This window comes from Mytilus californianus, unplaced genomic scaffold (assembly GCF_021869535.1).
Source record: "Mytilus californianus isolate M0D057914Y unplaced genomic scaffold, xbMytCali1.0.p SCAF_3, whole genome shotgun sequence".
Classification (NCBI taxonomy): domain Eukaryota; kingdom Metazoa; phylum Mollusca; class Bivalvia; order Mytilida; family Mytilidae; genus Mytilus; species Mytilus californianus.
Genome location: NW_026262679.1, coordinates 105,440,588 through 105,465,564, shown reverse-complemented (window position 1 = coordinate 105,465,564; position 24,977 = coordinate 105,440,588). Strand labels below are relative to the sequence as shown.

The window sequence follows — 24,977 nt, the reverse complement described above, 5'->3', positions numbered from 1 at the left end:
ACTAGGTCTAGCTCATAATGAAGAAAAAAGCAAGAAGGGTTCCTCATGTACCCGAAGTTTTGTTTGTGGACATGTGTTGCTGGTGGATAAGGTCGCACCGACTTAAAGCAATGTATAGGGTCTACAGAGAAATGACGATTTAAGGGTTCGAGGTATGTACTATTTGAATAAATATATTATCTCTGTGGAATATTTGCTGTCATTTCAACTTTATTCAAACTCAATTATGTATATTTCATTGTTTTATAATTATTTTTTTTCACTTCCCGTTATGAAATTAATTATTCTTCTCGGTCAAGAAATTTAGAACCAATAATTTTTTTTTAAAAACGTGGCAAACTATTGTAAAAAAAAACATATACTTTGCATGGTTCTGTTGCTTTTGGGGGGTAAGTTTCATGCCGCAAGGCAATAGTAGCTCGCAACACATTCTATATATCAACGATTTATTTCCGGTGTCGTCATATTTCAATGATTTGGAAGAGCTCTGAAAGAGAAGAGAAAAAATATCCATCTACCGAGTGCAGAAAACTTACACCAAATTTAATCAAATATGCAAATTGATAGATTCAATTTTTGGTTCCTTTCAATATTCAAATCATTTCGCCTTATTTTAGTATTTTCATTGTGTTAGAGATAAATTTAATAATACATTTTGTAAGAAATTAGAATTCATTTTTTAGGGCGAAGAAAGATATCGTTTTTCCTTTATTGCACAAACCACCTCTGGACTGGAGAGATTGACCTGTTAGTTACTGCTGGAAAAGAGTCAATGTTTATGAATTGACATGTCCAACACTCGGCTAATTTCATCTTTTGTAAAAAATCATAATTCGCTGTTGTCCGATAATTCAACCTTACAGTGATACAGTGATTTACATTTCAGTTGCTTGCCATGCAACTATTTTCAGCAAAATTAATACACAGAGAGGAAGCATATCCTGTATTTCGGAACAGAAAAGGAGCTTAGAATATTTCCTGAAAAAGTGACAATTGTTAAAGCCTGTGAAATACATGTGTGCATCAAATCAATTTTATTATTAAAATAGAAAATTGTGCACTCAGAATTGTGCATAGAAAATAGTGATGTTATTGTTTAAAGACAAATTTTCTAATGGTTTGAAATCGGAAAGCGGCATTGGCGATAACTTGATATACAATTTTAGATTTTGTATTTTCTTTAAGAGCATTTTAATGTATATTTTTTGTGATATCAACAATAAATTTATGTAGAAAATACACAAATGAAACAATTAGGCAAATGTTATAATTCTGTTTAAAAATTGATTTGTATTGCAAATTCACGGTTTCACCATGACAAAAATAGTTTCGAAAAGGCGGAATCTTCAAAAGTCTACTGCATGATACTAAGAACACTGAACTGGGAATATATCATGACTATGAAGGTACACACCTCTTTATCATGCATAGGCAAATGAAAATAATTAAGGCTTTTGTTTTCTCGTTTGGAATGCTTTACATTTTGTTATGCTTGTGCCTTTTATGGCTTGCTATGCGGTTATGGGTTTTGCTTATTGGCGAAGGCCGTACGACGACCTATCTACGTCATTTGCTCCCTGGTGGAAAGTTGTCTCATTGGCAATAATACCACATCTCCTTATTTTATATTGTACATATACCAAATCAAAAAATGATTGTTTAAAATTCGATAAGCTATCTGGAAAGCTTTTATCTTGAATACAACAAACAGTTAAATAAAATGATAAGACCATGTGTAGCTAATTATTTGAAATCGAACCCTTTCCCTCCAGGGATTGTAAAAAAAATGTCTTGCAATTGGATGTTGATGTGTTTCTCTCTTCCAATATTTCTTTAAAATCAAACAATTTTTGCGAAAAAAAAACTTAATTCCTATATCCCAACATCTGTTTGACCAATGCGAGTCAAACATATTTTTGTGCGTTATAAATTACACCACAGACTTTTTTTATTCAAAGAATAAGTTCGAAAGTACATATTATTACCAATTCACCATGATAAAGAAGGTTTATAATGTAATGTCTTTCGGATTGATATTAATTAAATTTAGTTAACGGCGCAAATTTTTTTACCAAAACATGTAAAATTTGCAGTATTGTATCAAAATATACCTTTATCAGCGACAGATAATAATTTAGATTGGGAAACAATATTTAATAACATGATAAAGACTGTTTAATAATCAGTTTCCAGTAGGATTTTGCAACTATTAGATATTGACCTTGCAAGTTAAACAAATGCAGTGGAAATTGGCCGTTTCTTTTTGCATCGAAGAACATCCGGCAAAAACACTTGTTTTTATCTATAATATTTTTGTTCATAAAAGACATCGTGAGTTTTTAGTAAAGATTGACATTTAAGACTAGTGTGTGGAATGAAATGCCTCTTTTACAAATGCATATTCACGCACGTAGCGAAAATGTATAAATTTTAATCGAAGAGAGACTCTTTTTTACTGACTTTTGTGCAAAAGAGAACTTTCCTACACAATATTTTCAAGCAAGTACAATGTTAATTATAAAAATTATCTTGCATGCATACAACTGCTCTGTTTTCATATTTAATTGAAAACAATGGATCTCGTAAAAATTGCGACTCCAGAATATCTTTCACGGTTGATTATCAGAGCTAGTTGATACGTATTTGAAACATCGGTACTAAATGTATTGGGATTGAATTTTCTTTCTTGTGTACCGAATTGTTTTCCCTGTTTTGGAAGAGAGACGCATTTTAAAAATAATAAAATGTTTGACTAAATGTCTTGAAAAACGCATTGCTTGGTTTGAAATGGAATGGAAAAAGTAGTTTGTTTCTACTCAAAATTATTTTTAATTTAATAGATTTATATTTCAAAATGTATTCATTTTAGTTGTCCCGAGATGACTTTCAATAGACGGTTGTCAATCAATTTAAGAAGGCGGGGAAAACGGCCATTGGTATCCAATGAATGGTCCAATGTACAAAGTGTTGAAAAGTAGTGATGCTCAAACACTTCGAATGGCATTGTTTTAAATGAATGACAGTGTTGTATAAACTACTACATAATCACGATTGTGTAAATTAAAATCCTAATTCAAAATATAGTTGAAATTGACAAGTTGCTTTGCAACCACGGTCATGATGATGGGTGTGTATTATCTTTGGTCTAACGACAAGTGAAAAAAATATTTTACATACATGTACCTTTATCACGGTGGAAGGACAAAGGCGCCAGTCATTAAATTGTTTTACCCAGTATGTGTAAATCGAATATATCAATTGGTTTTATTATGAAATTGCAGGTTACGAATTTAACGTTTAGAATACAAAAATAGCGCTGAATCAATGAATACCAGACAAACGTGTGATGAAATAAGATATAATCATAGTCAATGAAATAACCGTTTTCAGGATGATCTCTTGTATATCTGAAAGAAGAATTTTCCCCTGAGAAAAAGCCAGAATATAAGTAATCAATAAGTTACTGACTAATATCTAAATTTTAAGTACATGTAAGTTAAGTATTGCTTTTTCATAAAAAAAAAAACATTTCCGAAATCCTGTATTTGACTCCATTATTATAAAGTAAGACAGTGTACTAAGTCTTTGCTTCATAGGAGAGCAATGGTTATGTAACAGTCATTTTCTATTCATTGTAATGTAACATTTGGTTCTAGTAAATTTCTTTATTATTTGACGTCTGTATATTTATAACCAAATTCGGCTGTACATTGAAGTAGTAAACAATTTGTTATCTACTCATGAACTTTGCTCTTTACTGCACTAAACGGAAAGGGTAAACAACTATCAAGTTTCAGAGTCAAATTCGAGCTTTTCAATATTACTAAAAAGATCTGTAAGTTCTATACTTACACTGCTTGAACCCAGATTACTAACAGAACATGGCAGAGTCGCTGTTTCGCCTCGGTAAAATGTTACATTCACGGGAGTTTTATTGAATACCGGTTTTAATGTCGCCATTGATGTGACACTCCACACTGAAAAAGAGAACAATTATGTAAATGTGATGCTTCACTGAAATTACTCTGTATGTCTGTACTGAAAGATATGGAGTGACCAACAGCATGAACACTCGAAAAAGAGTCGGGAATAATAAATATATGAATGAGACAAAATTCAAAAAAATATTACAACATCAAGGTTATGCACTTGCATTTTGTCCATTTACAGAAATGCATGTATCAAAATCAAAATGAAATTTATATTTGCGTACATCTTGTGTGTTTATATCAACTTCATTATCGTTTCTTAATATAAACTGTTTTATCTGCATGTATGCTAATTTTAAAATTGTAACAAAATTCTTGTGGTTCATTTACAAATGTAATAAGTTTTCGGTGTCAGATGTATGGAATTAGTAAGCTTGGGGGAAAAATAGCAGAGCACGTTCTATATGTTGTAATATTTGATAAAACAAATCAGCGTTAAATCCAGACGATCATCGATGATTTATTCATGATCTTAATTTATTAAGACCTAAGTTGTGATCTATATCTGTACATAAAATAATTAGAAATTGCGTAAAACTAAATTGATAAATCTCCTCCATACATAATTTAATATGAATGTTTTCCCCATATATTTGCTTAATTGAAAAAGAAGATAGTCAGTTCAAAAATAAGTTTTATAAATCTATTTGAGTTTCCTTTTCAGACGCATTGGTTGCCTTCTAAGAAACCATTTGATTAGCCTTTTTATTCAACTGTTATCGTAAAAATTTTCTTAGACCCAATTGATAATCTAAATGTTCAGAGAGTTAATTTGACTTAACTGTTTTCTGCAATTAATGCAATAAAATTTAATAACAGCAACGATTAATTCATATTAGCTTAGGTCCAACAAGTCGGGCGCATTCAGAAAAAACTCGGTTCCAACTATAAATCAATTAAAAGAAGCATGTCCCGCATTAGGAGAGTACCAGGGAAACGGATTAGAAAGATGAGTATGATCATTGAAAAGTGATAATAATTAAACAGTTTCAACCTGATTTCAAAATATACGTATCTACATGTAACACAGTCTAATAAAGTATTCATTTCATGATTTAGTTAAATATCGGTCTACGGTCAAGCAATTACCAATTTCCAGCAATTACAGACACGTTTACCGCAAACATATATAACCCTAATGTTTTAATAGGCAAAGTTAATCTTGGATCAGTACACATAAATGTACTGAATCTACTCACAAAAAACAACAACAAACACAGAAAAAAAAGAATAAACATGATGTTAGAAGTTACATTAACACCAGTTAATCTTCCGTTTTGGCTGACAGTCGTTATTTGACTGAAGTTAATATAATAAATCTTTCAGTACCTGTGATTGTACGGTTCCAATCACTGACGACTACTTTCTACAAGAAATATGTATTATCAATTAACCAAAACAAAGACTACCACCAACCTATATTACCTGGTTATTTGACTTGGCACAAGTTGTGAAAAAAAGAATGGAAAATGACTTCTGTGAGATTAATCAGTAATCATAGTACATGTTTACACACCATTTTGACACAATGTTGTTTGTCTCGTGCAATAAGGTATTATTTGTTAAGACTATCGGTAGCGTAGAGGAACATTTCTGGCATATCTTTGGTTTTTAGATTGATTATAGTACAAGATAAATTGTCAATGTATACATGGAGGGATTTCAGACAGCATTGCAAACTGGCGTTTCCAATTCCTGAGTGACAAAAAATTAATGTTGTATAACTTCTGAATAGACAACACATTAGTTAAACAATGATTACTTAAACTATTATTGCTGTTACAATTACAATGATTTGTTGCGGTGACCACACTACTGATCACACAATTGAAACAAGATTTTCTTGGAAAATGTACATGAAAAAACTTTTACAATTGTTATACATACTTGTTCTTTTAACTTTAACATCAATTCGAATGAACTTAAACTTTGCATTGCAAAGCAGGCATATTTCAATTCTCGATACACTCAGTCATGCATTCTTTTACCTAACCGGTCTCGTTACAATTTGGTACAATTGCTTGATGTCTGCTTGAAGTATAATAGACACAAGGATAGAGTATACTAGTAAACTTTTTATTCTAAAACGGCGATTGTCATCTTGACATGTTAAGTTAAGTTTAGATTTAAAGTAAGTTTTTGAGTTCTATGTACCTGGAGTTACATAAAGTACCGTTTACACTTGTTTGCTTGCAGTCAATCAAGTCATGTTAAGTTCGGTGCCAGACAATTCAGTATGTATTGTTATGCATTTATTTGATCAATACATTGTAACAGCTACTGAAATCGAAATCTAAATTGACTGGCAGACGAATTGTTTGAATATTACTTGATTTGCTGCATTGAATGTGTCTGAAGATAGACAGAATGATTGAATATCGCCAATTAACTTATAGATTTGTGTTAAAAAACTTAAAAGAGCAGTTCATATCAAAATAGTCGTTTTAGTTTAACGTCCTTAAGTGGGTGAAGATATTCAAGTATACCCTTTTTAGTTAGTATTCCATGAAACCATCGAAGTACACAACGGTGCGTGGCTGTTACAAAAATGGATGTGTGTCTTGGTAAACCCTTTTAATGGTTGCCACTTGGAAACTGGTAGGTTTCTTGATAATTAAGTGGAGGCCTTAAGACATATGTAAGAAGAAACTAAACACGTGGTTAAACTTGTTTATGGGTCTTTTCAAAATCTGTCCATATTCTTGTACGACTGACCTTTGAGGAAAAGACGGCTTTGTCATCATTTGAATTTTGATGTCCTGTATAGTGCAACGTAAGTTCTGCTACTTGCAGAAGACAAATAAAGGAATAGGTCCGTTGATTTTCTTGGAATTCGTGCTCAAAGCTCTAAAATGACCCCAAACTGCATGACCCAACGCCAAAAATACCAAATATCGTATCAAAATAGACATCTTTACAATTACACAACTCTTACAATTTTCTGTTTTTAGATAGAAAATACAATGTAGATTGATATTATAAAGCCTTTAAATAGTAGTTGGTTTTGGTTTCAGATTTATCTTAATGTTTTATAGTGTACTTGATATTTTGTCAACTACAAACGAAAACAATTTTTGTTTGCTATAATATAACTTCTGACACTCCTTTTGTATCTAGAAAGTGCCTCAGCTATAACTCTACATATCATTATAATAATGGAAGCATAAAAAGATAACTCTGTAAATGGTATCAACATTTTTTGGCATTTAAGTAAGTAGAGGTAGCCCCGTTTTTTTTAACTTGTCCATTTGGTAACGGGATTTTTTTATCACGATAACAATGGAACATCACGTCCATATCTATATCATTATAATCAATGTTCTGTGTTTTATAGAAAAAAGCACAGTGTTTGTGATGTCGAAGTATCAGTGGTATTAAAAAATGCCCCAAAGTGTGAATACGTCCACTACATAACGGTCAACTACATAACAATTGACCTAATTTTGTTATGTAGTGGACATTTTTGTTATGTAGTTGACAGTATCGTTATGTAGGTGACAAAAAGCAAAAGTCAAAATCATACGTTGAACACTGTAATAACTGAAGTAATTAGAAAGAAAGTAAATTGATCATATAATATTTAAGGAAGAGGTCATCATTTATTACTACCAAACATTGAGATATCAACATAATTGCTATCGTTATGTAGTTGACAAATTCCGTAATTTCTGTTATCTCATTTTGCGTTTCAAAAGATTTTCCCACTTTCATTAAGACTGCATATTTCAGATTTTGATCATATAAATTACTCAGAGTTCATTAGAATATTTAAAACTGAATTTAACTGGTGGAAATATTTCCTCAATTTCTATCTAAAATATGGACGGATTTTGAAAACGACCCTTATATCGATATACTTGTTTACATTATTTTATATGTGTCCCAGGAGAAGCCAAGGTTGGAGTCAAGATTCCGGATGAAGCCGCTGATAGTGTTTCTGTGTTAATATTTAAATTGGCTGTTATTTTTACAATACGCTGACGAACTAGCTATCTTTTACTCAGATAATAAAACATAGTTTAATTTTTGGATCTGTCACGAAATATTTTCTCAACTCGTAACACTGTTGTGGTTAAAACTTTTTATCTATTTATTTGAACTTTTATACCATATCGGGAGACTTCGTCTTAGCTATTTCAATATTTGTTTCTTGTAATTGCTATATCAAGACGAAAGTCTGCGAACTGTGAGAAGAATTTGATTACCAATCGTTACAAACACGCTGATAAACAGATTTACAAGTATGCAAATTTGTTTCTCATTCTAAAATAATTGAAATATTAAATTTATATTTATTGAAAAACCTTTCAAATACTTTTGGCTTTATCATGCATTATCTCGGTTTAGTTTATCTTGATTCGTCGTAATGGAAATAAAATGATAGCAATTGTAATAACGAGTTTTGACATGAAACAAACTGAAAAAAAAATAGTTAGCACAGTCAAGACAAACACAGTATACCCTAGGTCGTTCAAATTATTCAAATTTAATATTCCAAATTGCATTTACAAAAAGCTGAAAATTAAGTTAATGTATCGCTATTTTTAATTTCTGTTTAGCTTGATAACTTTTTTCCTTGACTTAATTATTTTCAAAGATAAAAAAGATGCGAAAGCTACCAAAGGGACATTCAAACTAAACAAATGAATGTAAGATCGAACAAAGTATTAAAACATCATGTTCCTACATTTCAACTTTTATTCTTAATTGTGTAATGTCTATATTGGAGACGACATGTTCAAATCGGCATATTATAATATTTCAACTACTTTGTGTATAGTTTCGAGTAATTCCAAAAATTATTTGATGAAGTGTGCATCACCGATGTCATAAGAAGTACTTTTTTCTGACACATTTTAAAATTATACGATGATTTTTTCTTTTACTAGGACGTTTTTTACCTAGAAGACCACTTTCCACAATAAAAGATAAAGATAATCGGAAGATCTGTTGTATGTAGCTCAATATCAGGACTAACAACATTTAGTATTATTTCATTTTCTATTTTTGAACAGTAGTCCTTAAACTTATTTAATTTTTTGTTCTCCATATTTTTCTGTTATCATGGATCACAGAACTGAGTTTTATTTTGGTGCATTTTGGTGCATACATTGTACATGTATATATAGATAGTAATGGTCTGGATTTATTTTTTAATTAGCACCATAGTGAAAGTGTACTATATTTGCTAAACACATGCCACTTCTGTGACAACAAATGAATCATGAAACGTAACGAGGTAAAACTAGCGAAGTTCTAAAAAAAAAGATGGTGCTTTTGAATCCTTTTTTCATTACGCAACAGAGAGACAACTTTCCTCAAGTTTATAATACACTTTGCATTCGGCATATTTTTGTCATTTTGTCAGTTGGTTCGGTATCTTTTATCACTGCTTATTTAGACGTTTAGTTATGATCAATTTTGTGCACTCGTTTTTTGGTAGGAATCGCCCGTCTATGGTATCTTAGAGCATAGCTACAGTGTATCTAGCTGTTTCATAATAATGTGAATCATATGTCTCACTGAACCTTTACCGTAAGTGTTTTAGTAAGAATAGAAAAATGATATAAAAGTCCAACTATATTTCATGGAACTACATCCACAATTACACTTGTTTTAAGAAAAGGGACGTCGTTTTAATCAGTTTTCCGAGCATCAGAGTTCATTTCGTATTTTTAACTAAACGAATGAGGAAAGAATATTAAAACTTCAATAACGTTATAATTGGTCGAATTAAAAGTAACAAATGTACTAAAATAAATATCAAAAATCGGAAATCCCAAATCACTTCTAAAAAGTTGCATGAAAAACAGTTTTAAAATATAGAAACTTGAAAATAACAAAAATCTCTAGACGTATATCATAAACATTTAACATTTTACTAATATGGAGAAAAAACTGAAGTTTATTCACACTTAGGCAGAACAAAGGACGATGTCTCCAGATTGAGTTCTTGAATATCCTATCCCATATGACACAGAAGACACTTACGAATGATTGATATTAGATTCTTTTACGTTCATATATTATAGCACACCCTCAACGTGTGTCTTTAAAGTATCTATCCCATATCATGGGTCATATACAGGACTTTGATATCTATTTCTACAAGTCCTGTCTTTTTCAATCATTGTATATCCGTCCTTATTAATGACATGCAGGAACTACAGTCTGTTAGCTCTGAGAAGGGATTACTTTGTAGTATACACCGATTCCTAATCACGGAAATCAGATGAATGTTCGATGAATTTGGATGACAATTAATCTGTAAAAGTGACACAAAATGTTAAGTTATAAATGGAGTGAAATAGGCTTGCTCTTTTATTATGCCGGAAACAGACGCAGATAACATACCCAATTTGCGTACTCATTATTTTACACTCGATTTTATCTCAGCAGTTGCAAAGCAAAAATCAAAATTTCACCAAAATGTTGAAGGGAAAAGTAACTTAACATCAAACTCAAATAACAAAAACAAACTTAAAAATATATTTAATTTAAAGACATGTACATTTGTACTTAAAATTGGATTATGTGGTCTGTTGTGCAATCCAATATTTTTGGGTGACTCCTGATATCCTCTTTATGTATTATCAAAATTATCTGTTAAACTCAACAATCCATATTTTATCTCTACCAGTAAAATGACCAAACATAGATGAACGTTAAAAAAATCATATCAATACAAGATCTAGATGTTCTGATATGCATGTAATATTTGCACTTGACGTTAAACATTGTTATATCCATGATAGTTATGATCTCTCAACATAAATCAGTTACATTACAGGCGACAACAGGTACAACTAAAACAGCACTACAAGTAAACCCCGCTTCGAGGAAGGTGATTAACTGGTTAACGTCTGTCCGTTCGTCCTTGTTTTCGTTCGTCCGTTCGTAACATGAAATTTTCGTCGCATTTTTCTCAAGAACAACAAATCCGAGCCTGAACATGGCATAAAGCTTCAAGTATCATTGGTGAGCAATATAGTTTACAGTTCATATTGTTTTATCTAAATATTCAAAAGACAACATAATATTTATATTCTTTTGCATGATAAACAGTTAAAAGCTAAGTTTGTAATACGGAGTATAGTTTATAAAGTTGAGTTAATATGTGTATTTTGCATCAAACATTATGAAAATATGAGCTACTTAAAAATGGATACTGCTATATCCTTTTGGTATATTCCGCTTCTCTTTCTTTATCATAGCAGGAGACGAAATTACGATACTTTTATAAGGGAGCTACCATTTGATTTTTATGGGGGGGGGGGGGGGGGGGGGGGGTCTAGGATGAAATTTGAAAAAAATAGACAGGACAGGAGTTTTGAGTAAAAAAAAAGCCAGGATGAGACACTTCCAAAAATAAAAAGTCAGTACGACAATTTAGGTAAAAAAAAGTCAGGATAAACTTTAAAAAAAAAAAGGCAGGACCGAATAGAGTGAAAAATAAAAAGGCAGGACAGAGATTACAACTAAAAAAAATGCAGGACAAAATTTTTCATCCTAGCCCCCCCCCCTAAAAATCAAATGGTAGCTCCCTAACCTTGTGTCATACGGTTTCATACATTGTATACAGTATTTTACATCATTAAACTTACAAGGTGCGCAAACCCATGCTTCAAAGTAGGACATAAGCATTAACGTTGTCAACACCCATTTGTTCCTCAAAACAGAAGTTTCTTTCGACAAAAAAAACATACTTTAATAATTGTTCATCTTGCAAAAGTAATTTTATCCGATGACCTATATTCCGTCAGGTACAAATACTTTTAGAAGAAATAATTTGGAAATTCTCTTCCTCGTTCTGGTATAATATCAGAAGTATTTAAATACAACTATAGACTGGTAATGACATATAAGATATAAATTTAAGCACATACAGTAATAGTAATAAGCCCGAGAGATCGATCCAAACAGACAAAGAGAGTTCTAAACAGCAAACTTATGAAGTAAAGTTATCACATGTTGGCAAAAAGGAGACGAATCGAAAGTCCAACAAAAATTCAACCTTTATCTATCCGGCGGTCATCTTCTATTTTTCACATTTTACCATACCAGTACTTTAACTCTTTTTAAAATAAAGAAATGTGATATGATTGCCAATGAGGCACTATCAGGGTACACATGTATACATGTAAAAAGGGGATAAAAGAAATAATCAGAATCTGAGAACGATTGCGAGATTAAAAATAATGAATGATTGATTAATTGGCAATGGTTTAAAGCTTCGTCAGCACGTATGGGTTCGTCCTGAATGTGCATTTCATATTAACAGATAAACATAAAGCATTCATCAGTCAGTTATCAATGAATGAATCAGTCGATATTTGGGTAGGTGGGATAAATTCTAAGAATAACTTTAAACGTACAGAGACCTTCAAACATGTCTATGCATCACACAATTACACAAGAGGTGCACACAACTGTTTAACAGTTGTCTCAAGTAATTTAAAATGAAACTTGTAATCTCAATCTACTAGCAATACATTTTTGACAAATCATCTTCGAAAATTTACAGTATACATGGCCTTTTCCAATTCTGAAAATTCGTTTAAGTAGAGAACGCATACCAAAATAATCTGTTGCAAAATTAAAAGAGTCAATATATTGCCTTTCTTTTGATTTAGGTATCTTAATTAGTGTCTGTCTATTAGCGACAGCGACAAATGTCTCACGAATGGTGTGATATTAAAATGCTAAACTTGTTTAATAAAAGAAACAAGCATTCGAAACACATTTGGTTATTATGGCATTATTGGTTGTTATTAAATTACTATTGTTAGGAAATGTGATGTACAATGCACTAAAAAGAATACGGAAGAAAAGATGCTGTACTAAAATTTTCACGTCTTGAGACAGAGATAAAATTTAAAGAAGAAAAATATGCAGAATGTCCAAGCTGAATGTTGCCGAATATGATTAACTCTTATATCTTAGCGAAGAACTATGAATTATATGTTATACTCAATACTAGTCCAGATTATAAATTAGTATAGAAATATACTCGTATGTCCCCATATATAATTTCACGTATCGTTCCGGGTTTACGAGGTTTTTCCCACAATGAAATGGCGGGTCACGTATATGTCAATCGGACACCATTTCCCGCTCACACTATCAATTTTCCATGTTCAGTGTAATTTGGTGTGTATTTTTAAAAGTTCTCATCATAATGAACTAATTTACTAACTAAAGTTTCACGCTAAGGTGACTACAAACTAATGGTAAACTTTCGTAAACCATAACTTTAACTCAGAACAGGACGGACATAGATACAAACGGACGCTCAGATCGAAAAAACATAATCCCCTACCATCGTAAACTGGGCACAAAATAATCACATTTATTAAATCACATAAAACATATCGTCTATAAACAATCGCTGAAGACCGTATTGGTGACCTCTAAATAGTTTTGTGTCGTCAGGTTGATGTCTTCTTGACACATAATTTGCTACATATTGATGTCAAAATAAGTATTTATATATCTGTTTATCCTGTCGACTTACACATGAAAAATTCGAAATAGACAGACTTTATAATAAAATGCATATTTTGTAATGTCTTAAAAAGAGGCGGAAGCTATATACCAAGGGACATTACAAACTCATTGTCGCAGAGAAACTGACAATGCCTTGGCGAAAAACGAAAAACCAAGAATAGACAAATAAGTCCACAAAACAATACATTTAGTTTGAGCTTTATAAAAAGCTGTGGACTGCTTCGCTCTATCCTAATGTAAGGTAATATGTGTGCATGTGGTTGTTGATTTAGTATTGGAAATGTGGTATTTTTTTATATTGATTGATATAAAATGGATGTCTTAGACTTGGAATATCAATTTTTGTATATATATTAAGATGAACTTTTCTGAAATTTCAAACTGGCTGTTCAGTGTTTAGTTGTCAATGTGTTTTTGTGGAGTGTGGTTTTCTAGTTCTTCAGCTGGTCATTAACTTGCGATTTTGATTGCTAGTTCTGTATAGTTGATTAAGAGTAACATGATTTCGAGTGATGAAGACAATAACAATCAAAACCAAGGAGTAAGCAAAGACTTGTACAACCAAAAGATATTTACAACAGTTAAAATAAATAAGAAACAGCAATAAATATTTAGTTTCAGTGAAAATGATGTTGTTCTACTTTAAGAGTGTGCGTTATACACCCATGCTTTTAAATTTTTGTCACTTTACTTGTTGAAAATTAAAACACTTACAAATAGACACAACTAAGGAGGTGTGCCTAGATTGGCAGAAGTTATAAAATACAGATAATGCATTTTTTTTTGTAAACATTGTATAGGAACATTGTTTAGCAAAACAAATTGTGCATATTGCAGCTTAACAAAGCAAATAAACACGTATTAATGATTGATATTTCAATACTGAATTTCACTGTGCAATATATGCATAATAAACCGAACTTTAATTAATGACAGCTGATCGGAACTGAAATACACATAGTTAATTTTCCGGCATTAGATGTCTTATCTTTATTTGTACTGTATTCCTGTCACGTAATGCTGTCATTTTAACGGTCTTTTTTAACATTGCCATATAAGCGGGAGGTTTGGCTAGCCATAAAACTAGGTTCGACCCACCATTTTTTCTTAAAATGTCCTGTACCAGTTCAGGAATATGGCAGTTGTTATCAAAAAGTTCGTTTCTATGTATGTTGCAATGGCGTTTGTTTTTGTTGCACTTCAGTGTTTCTGTTGTTTCGTCGTTTTCCTCTTAAATTTGATGTGTTTCCCTCGGTTTTAGTTTGTAACCAGGATTTGTTTTCTCCCAATCGATTTATGACTTTTGAACAGCGGTATACTACTGTTGCCTTTATTTATCCTGAGACGAGAAAAGTCTGTAATTCTTTATCTCATTTAAGCCAATAGCTTTTGCTGTATCTCAGCCGCATCATAAAGCAACCAAGTAATTATTTCAAGATGGCGTGTATTTCGACTGAAACTAATAGCTCCGCATTGTGATGCAAAGCAAAAATAAAAAAAAAAACAAATTGATTAATAATAACCCCGTCAAGAAGCGGGACATGATCTTATGTGCTCCGGAAGGGTTATCAGATAAACACGAAATGTTATCAAAATAAGTATAAATGTGTCCTCCAACTGACCGAACCGATTTGAATTTGTGAAACTTAAGTTTCGCATAAAAATTATATACGATGTGAATAAACTCATCACAGATACCAGGATTAAAATTGTGTACGCCAGACGCGTGTTTTGTCTACAAAAGACTCCATGTCACTCGAATCAAACAAGTTAAAAATGCCAAATAAAGTACGAAGTTGAAGAGCAACGAGGACACTAGCTGCGGAACCATAGCTCATAGGTCCTTATGATATTTTTCCACAATTTGTAGACCATCCGCTACGGTTCCGCAGCTACGAGCACCCAAACTCCGAAAGGTTGTACAAAAATAAATCTTAAGGAAAAATTAATCTATAATTCCTGGGGTAGAAAATCCTTACAATTTCGATAAAAATCAGTTTAGTAAACAGTTAATTTATAATTATGACCATACCAATGATAATTTATGTCAATACGTGTAATGAAGCACTGACTACTGGGCTGGTTATACCCTTTGGGTGAATTTTTCTAGCTACTAAATTGTTCTCATGGGATCCCATTAACATATTCTTTAATTTTGAAACTACTTGTCTCAGATCTATATAAATTCAAAATCTTCAATGACTATCTTAGCATATTTATTAATATGGTAGACAAACAAAAAATTTAAACAAATTCACTTAATTATTATACAATATAATTTGATGCGAGTTATATAGATTAATATCAATACAAAAAAAATCATTTTTTTCAGCATATGAATGATAAGCGACATACAACATTTGTTTATTTCCCTCTAGACCTAACGTCCGATATGCGGTCAATTTCATGTTACATGCCAGTTTTTATTTCATCTAGATACCAATAAGATTTAAAGATTAGCCTTTAAACAGAATAATATGCGACAGCTAAAATCCAATTACTATTCCAGCATCTTCTTCGTGTTAAGAAGACGGCGTAATCTTTGTCAAATAAATTCTATTGATATTGAACGGTGCATGTTATCAGGTTTAGAGCTTCACTATTTTGTAAATCTGCATGACAATGATGGCTTAGTTGGTAACATCCGGGCCATTTTGAACTCTGTCTGATAGTTGTCTGATTGGCAATCATACCACTCTCCTAATTTATTAATAAACATGTAAATCCATTGTACATTCGGTTGCTGTTATGAAGTATTATCCTCTAGTTTCACAAAATGTTAAATATTATACCTTATAAAGAAACATGCATGAAGGCATTAAAAGTAGTCAAAGCCAGTTTGTACCTAAGAATACAAAAAATGGCAATTCACCATAATTTTGTTACATCTTACGGTAAAATTGTGAAAAATGGCACAAATTCATTTTTTTTATTCATGGCATTCCAAACCATTATCCAAAATTCTACCGTAAGTCAAGCTTTTCGATGTATCAATAAATTTATTTTAGATCTTGAAAATACACAATTGTTGATACACAATTTTGTAAAAACTTGTGAAATTTACATTTGACTTCAAATTGTCTTGAATCAGCAATGTCTAACATCATGATCTTACGGATGTCAGTACAATTGTTAAAAAAAATCGTTGAAGTATATCTTACTACATGTATATTCAAATTCCAGTTGGTTTAATTTAACAAACAAAGTGAAAGGAAACTGTATATCTGGTTCAATACTTTTTCGGCGTTTTAAAATAGTGCAGAACAGCAGTGTGCAATATTTTCTCATCATCATTCCAATTTAAAGTTCTAAGATATCCGTATCCGACTGTTTCTGCTGACATGACAGAATCTAAAGCAGATGGTATCGATATAATATCCGAATCAAATTAAATACAATTTTAGAGGTCTACTTTAACACTGAAATTGTCAACAGTTGGAAAATCAATCCCGTTATCTTTTAATGGATCGATGTCACAGTACTGTTACATGTATGTACCGTCTTTTATTTTAATGTTTGTGGTCATTACAAAATGTTAGTGGTCATTCTGTTGGAAACTGCAGTATGCAGGTTTTTAATTGTGTATTTTAGTTTTAAGAGACAGGCAAAAGGAAAGGTTTGTACACACGTTAAACTGGTTTAAACCCAACACTTTTTTGCCTGTACCAAGTCAGACGATCTGGACCATATAGTGTTCGTTGTTGTTTGTCTTTGTTTTATGTTTATTCATTTGGAGGGGTTGGTTATTGGTTGTTGATGTGGTTTGTTAAACTGTTCAATATTTCTTTTTAAATGGTTATTCCAGTTATCACAAATTACATTGTACCTAAGGGAAGAAGGTTTCTATAAGGATATGTTATACTGAATGAAATAATACAATGAATAAGCTTAGTATTTGATATGAAAAAAACACAAGATGTTGGATATACATGTACGTCGATGTGGCAGCATTCTACCGACATAGATAATAAAAAAGCAATGTGATTAATGACTTATAAACTTTTTTTATAACAATATTATTGTTACCAAAGACCTTATAAATATTTCCAGAAAATTACAGATGTTTATTTTAACGTAAGTGTGGCTGTATTTTATTTTTTGAATATTCAAAGTTAAGTTTGATTGTTTGTTGAACGTCTAGTCGTACTAACTTATTCATACTCGTGGAATAAATTTTAAAATGAAAACTGAAATAAATTCAAAAGTCAAGTAAGAAGGTTATTCAAAATGTATTAAATAGTATTGAGCTCGGGAAATTTGGAATTGAACGTTAGTAGCTCTGTTTGATGAAGAGTTCAAAAAGTCGTAAAATTACAGCAATTAAACACCAGTGATTATTCAGTCGATAATACAATTAAACATTCTTTCTGGATAATGCACATTACATCTACTGTACTAAATAAATGCAGAAATGGAGTTTCCCTTGTCACAAGTATCAATATACAGATGGATAAAGTACAATATACCTCTCATTTCTGGCTTTGATCTGACAATTAGTTTCTTATTGCAAAAAGGAAACACACATTCAATTGTGATATACAGGTACTTATCATTATTTATATGATAATGATCACCCACATTTTAACCCTGTTACCCACTTTGGCAAAGAACTTGAACATTATTTGTTTGTTTAAAGGTAAGTTGATACCCTCCAAGAAAACATTATTATTACGGAATTATTGTAAAAGTGCACGTGTTAAGTCACACACAGGTTTTTTGAAGCTTCGGTCAATATTAAACACCCCATACATTTTGATAAATCCTACCACTGAATGCTTTTTCCATCATTAAATGAAGGGTTGTATTGTCTTTGTTTCATTATTTATATAACAATTTTGAGGTGTGGTATAATTGTCAATGAGACAACTACCCACAAATGACATGAATGGTAGCAACTAGAGGTCAAAGTACGGTCTTCAACAATGAGCAAAACCCAACGGAAGCTTTAAAAGGCCCCGACATATGTTATTACTTTTGTTATACATGTAAAATAAATAAATATAAGAGTCTACAGATAACAATCAACCAACATTTCCGTATCGGATCGTATGACGACGATTCAGCACAAATAATCAAAACGATTAAAGTCTTAAGATTTATGCAACGATACTGATAACAGATAAAAAAAATAAGACCAATATGAAATTTAAATGAAATCGTATAGACAGATATTTCGGCACAACAAATGGCCTTCATCAGTGTCAGTCTCTTTTCTAACTGTGATAAAACAATGAGTTCTTTGGGCGTTAAAAGAGCTTATTCGCTCATACATGTAAACATGTGTTTTGTTCTATAATCTCGCACTTTATCCAATACAAAAACATAATATCAAGCAGGCGTGAATGCGTATGATTACATTCCCATAGTTATAATTAGATTTGAACGGTATTTTTGACATTCCAATACTGGCCCAACAACCATTGTTCGATATTCATAAATATAGTCCCCAGTTCTTGTAAATTTTACCTAAGACACCTTTTCACTCAATCTCCTCATCAATGTTCCATGTACAAACAGAAGCAGCTTATTACAATAATAATTTATGAAACATACGGCTGTAGTTGGCTGAATTTGTCTCGGGTCGGGAAAATTGATTAGTTTCATGTGTATAGATAATTTACGGAACATATGACACAACTGTCAGAAATAATAACAAAAATTTCTTAAATGGAATTTTATAAATCCATAGAGATTTCACTGTTCTATTAATGGCCATTTGCTTTAGTTAGTATATAATTCAATTTTGGTCTCCGATGTATCATTTTCTTTCATAGAAATTTTGACAGTTTGGCAGAAATGGAATAAATAATTAGAATATCTGACTGCACTTTCGTAATAATCCAATTTCAATTTTATCAGCTGTGAATAAATGAATTTTATTTTTTTTTGCAATTAATTGTCTTTAGATTTTACAATCGTTTTCGAAAATTGTTTTGTTGAAGGCAAATAATTGTATGTTTACCTCTAAGGAAAGATAAAATGTGGAAATAAATATGTAATCAGTTCTGAACATCAATTTCAATCCCTCCGCGTTCTGATTATATCTATTTGATTCAATCAAGGCAATTCTATGATAGCACTTGCATCATGTCATAGAACACGACATTTCCGCCAGGGTAGTTAAAGTGTCTGTGTACTGCTGCGATCGAAATGCAACCCTTAGCTAGAAAAAAGTAAATAAGGGAAGCGTATAAAACATTAACTTTCTTCCAAAGGTTTAGTCTAAACCAAGTTTTTAACATTTACAACCATAATTTAAAAGAGTTGAAAAATGAGAATGCATACATTAAGCAAAACATTTCATATATTACAACAAATGTAGAAGTTTAAATAATGACGATGAAGCATAAAAACACTTTGAATGCTAGCTAAAGGACACAGAGTTGCTGTTGTATTTCCTCTGGTAGTTAGAGAAGTGATACAAAAAGCAGGTCTCCTTCTCATTTATTTTTAAAAATATGAATATAACATCATACATTTGTATATCGGTTTTTTCGCATCAATCGTAAGTTTACTGTTAAAATACGAGTTTTCCACGAGCAAAATAACATTTTAATTACTTGTAATAGGAATTAAACTAGAAGAAATTTTATGAACTAGAGAGATCAAAAACAGTAATTACAGTAATTTAAAAAACCCAAGTATCTCTATGCTGACGACAAACGGAAATACTATTAACTATGTATACCCAAGCACTCTATGGATCAATATGGACGTTAAAAATTACACTTTGAGTAGGAGTAAAATGTTAAAAATCATGAAACACAATGAAAAGGTTAAACATTTATAACAATTTAAAGTAAGTATGAGCTGGATGAAAAGTTTATTACGTACTAACTGATATGCATATTGTTTATTAACTACAAAACTTGATAGTTCATTCGGTATAATTATCATTCAGTATTCATACTACAGCATTATACCAAAATTTCGCTTCCTTTATTCTGTTCCGAAAGAAAGAAAAGCAATTTTCATAATTTTGATTTTAGAGCTAATCAATATCGAATTTATTGGCTGGGTTTGCCCAAGCAACATAAATCATTCGTGCTTTCTCCTTTCATTGTCAATAAAAATCATGTTAATTTGTGTGTGAGCTGTTGTCTATCGACATTGACTAAAAGATCTAACACATCCGTTCTATTCTTCTTTCCTGTTTTTAATCCGTATGATAATATTATTGCAAAGTTTGGGACAAATTTGATAAAAAGGAAATATACTATTCATTTTAAATGACAAGCCTTAGTAAATGTGAACGAATCAATGATTTACTCGTCTAAGCCATGTCTTGAAATGAAAGCCCATATGTATATAACATTGCAAAAGGCAAGTTATAAATTTATTTAATATACATGTAGACACTCACAAAACACGACCAAATGTTAAAACAAAATCCAAAAAGAATTTATAAATTCCAATTAAGTAACAAAATGTATATTGTATGTAAAACGACACTTAGCTTGACTTATATTCGTAACATGAAACATAAATTATCAAAAGTTTGAAGGGAGATTACTCTACGAATGACATGCAAGTGAAATATTCTATGCAACAAAATTCAAGACATACAAAGTCCATCAAATTAATGATTTGCGAATTCTATATAAAAAAAAACACGTAATTTTAAATAAATGTCATTATGTAATGTTTGCCCCGTATACTGATATGTATTTAAAATATGTGTTCGTAGTTGCTATTTTGTTATTGAAATAGCTGAATGTAGGCCTATAGCACGCAATTGACTTTTTGAAAAATTGTTTATAAAATACGCCCACCTATTTGACATTTCAATGGTATGAACAAAGTTCAACAACAATGAACCAATAAATAAACGCACTATTTTTTTTTATATATTTTGACGAAAACATTACATCGTGCTTCAAAATTTCGCAATACTACTTAAATTATCATTTGGTAATACGAATATTGAAAATAAACTTGATGACCCAAATTTATGTGCCTAAATATCCGATTTCTTCATATATTCTAGCGTATATACAATGTATCATTTTGAAATGCATGTTGAACGAGTTCGAAACTTTTTAAAATAGTTATTGAAAAATGGTGCAATTGATCGATCTGTATTATAGATAAACTTAAATTGTGTTAAAATTGGAGTCCATTAACCAATATTTGTACATGTACAAATCGAATTAAGACTCGATATCAAGAAAAGACATGATCCAATCTTTTTCTATTGCACCATATTGACATTCGTAACACTTTATTTTTCATCAATCATAATATTGTTAATCAAGTTTTCTAGCTACTCAGCCTGTGGAAAATTGATGGTACTGGTAGTAAATGAATTTATTTTAAAAGGAAGCATCATGTCGAGAACAGCCTCCTAGTACCTAATCGTAATGGATGACGTATCAAAGTGAATAAAAGGCTAGTCATTGATCAGAATTACCGTAGTAAGTGTTTATAGCATTTATTGCTCTTAAGGTAATCAACAGTAAGATTTCAATCCTATTTTCCAAGAAACATTACTGCTTAAGTGGTGTTTTGGCTTTGTCCATTTCAACCCAAGAACAACAATTTATATAGAAGTGTTTTTTTTTCTTGCTAAATCGTATAATTTTAAGGTTTGTTTGACTTGATATATGTCATATTAAAATTTAAAATACATTCAAATGAAAACACAATGTGAATGTGAGATTAACTTTATTATTTGAAAAGAAACGCATCCGATACTGTCTAGGTTGAACTACATTTTAGAGAGAGAGCAGAAGTACAAAATCATATAGGTTAGTAGTGGTTATCTATGGCAAATACCTATACAGGAGTCGGTCAAATTAGTCATCTCACAATGATTGATTAATTGATTGCTTAATGCGTAACGTCTATTGGCAAATATTTCATGCATATTCAGGACGAGACAAAAAAATTAACAATAAATACAAAGGATAGATTCTGCAAGGTAGGTCGATCGGAATGAAGGTCGGGAAATTAAGACTGCAACTGGAAAATAAGGGTATATTAGATAGGGACAGAAATTTGACTTCGAAACGGTCACCTACGGACCCCTCATAGAGGTTTTGCAAGACATTTTCACGTATAGAAAGCGTAGCACTCACTTTACACAGGGCATCGGATTTAACGTCCCTATTTTGATAGGATTGCCTTCCAAATAACCAAAATTATTCTTATTTAATCGAATATTTTCACTTAAAGTTGATAAGTTGATCTATTTCGTACGTTTACTTGCACATAGAAATCGATATAGATTGGAGGTTGATAGAGAACACAATCGTACGACAAAAGAGATTACCTCAACTTCCTATTATGAACTTTCCATTTTAAATTGCAACATTTGAGCAACAGCTGCATATGGGGTATATATCTCTCAATATTGATACGATAATCAAGGAGCTTGTGTAATCCTTGATAAACAACTTCCGCTTACCAGAAACCTACTTAACCATTGGTAATGGTAAAGCGTAAGTTGTCGCTTCAAAACTTTTACGGACGCCATGATGACTTTGGTGAACGTTACGGGATACCAATGCCATAGATGACCACAGGAATTTCATTTTTAGCATTAACCCTATCCCGTTCTCATTTTGTCATTCAATATTTTGTCACCGAATAAAACTTAATCGCCAAATCGACTTAATCGCCAAATACAACTTAATCGCCGAATACAACTTAATCGCCAAATACAACTTAATCGACGAATACAACTTAATCGTCAAATATAACTTAATCGTCAAATACAACTTAATCGCCGAATACAACTTAATCGCCGAATACAACTTAATCGCCAAATACAACTTAATCGCCAAATCATTTTTCATAAAAGTTTTGACTCATAATGTGTTTCGGATGATATATATATATATATATAATCTTTGCACCTTTGTTTGCGGATTACCATTTTTGCCGCAAGTTTATTGTTTTCTGTTTGGTATTAAATTTATAATTAAGATCCATTTATTACACCTTGTAATCCGTTTATTTGGCAATCGCCAATGGCAGTGAGCAGGATTAAAGAACATTTGTTATTCGACCTGTTAGTCAAACGCGTTTTGTTAAAATAAACTTTTTCAATTTTTTGGTCTTTTGGAAAATGTTGTTTGTGCTGTATTTAGACCCCTCTAACAAGTAATTTGATTTGCATGCACACGTATAAAAAATGCGGTTTTTATCCAACGCAATCATATAGGTTTGAACGTTGTTTTCAATTAGACTTGTTTATATTTTTTCGTTTGGGCCTGTATTATATTTGCCTTCAGATTTATATGATCCGTTCATCCTATTTTGACTCCTCAAAATTCAAGAGTCTATCCTAAATTGAGGTAAATTATGTGGCCTTCCAATAACCGTTTCGATTCCTAACATCACTGAAGAGACATTAATTGTCGAAATCCGGATATGGTGTACAAATTTTTGCACCTCATGTTTGTGGTATACCATCTTTTCCACAAGTTTATTGTTTTCTGTTTGGTATTAAATTAATATTAAGATCCATTTCATCAATCTGTTCTTGCTTAACTTTGAGTTTTAGACATATAATGTCTCTTCAGTGATGTTAAGAATCGGTATTTGGAAGTCCATATAATTTACCTCAATTTAGGATAGACTCTTGAATTTTAAAGAGTCAAAATAGGATGAACGGATCATATAAACCCAAAGGAAAATATAATACAAGCCCAAACGAAAAAATATATAAAAGTCTAAATTGAAAACAACGTTCAAACCTATGATTGCGTTGGATAAAAACCGCAATTCTTATACGTGTGCATGTAAAACAAAACTCTTGGTGGAGGGGTCTAAATACAACACAAATAACAATTTCCAAAAGACCAAAAAAAGTGAAAAAGTCTATTTTAACAAAACGCATTTGACTAACAGGTCGAACAACTGATGTTCTTAATCCCTGCTGACTGCCATTGGTGATTGCAAATAAATTGATCACCAGATCTAACGAAATGGATTTTAATATTAATTTAATACCAAACAGAAAACAATAAACTTGTTGAAAAGATGGTATACCAAAAACATGAGGTGCAAAAATTTGTACACCATATCCGGATTTCGACAATTAATGTCTCTTCAGTGATGTTAGGAATTGAAACGGTATTTGGAAGGCCATATAATTTACCTCAATTTAGGATAGACTCTTGAATTTTAAAGAGTCGAAATAGGATGAACGGATCATATAAACCCAAAGGAAAATACAATACAAGCCCAAACGAAAAAATATATAAAAGTCTTAATTGAAAACAACGTTCAAACCTATGATTGCGTTGGATAAAAATCGCAATGTTTATACGTGTGCATGTAAAACACATTTCTTGGTAGAGGGGTCTAAATACAGCACAAATAACAATTTCCAAAAGACCAAAAAATAGTGAAAAAGTCTGTTTTAACTATATATATATATAAGTATAACAAAAAAAAACTCCAAGGTAGATTCAGAAAAGGGAAGTAATTAAAAACTGACAAAATCAAGCGTATTCAACCAACGGAACGAGTAAA

General features: G+C 31.5%; 1 protein-coding gene across 1 annotated transcript in view; it reads right to left on the bottom strand.

The window, feature by feature from the left end:
* LOC127735672 (zwei Ig domain protein zig-8-like) overlaps positions 1–24,977 on the bottom strand; it is a 48,578-nt gene that overhangs the window by 21,463 nt on the left and 2,138 nt on the right. Inside the window, exon 2 of the mRNA XM_052245920.1 lies at positions 3,853–3,977. Coding sequence (XP_052101880.1) covers positions 3,853–3,977 — 125 coding nt within the window. The remainder of the gene's footprint in view (positions 1–3,852; positions 3,978–24,977) is intronic.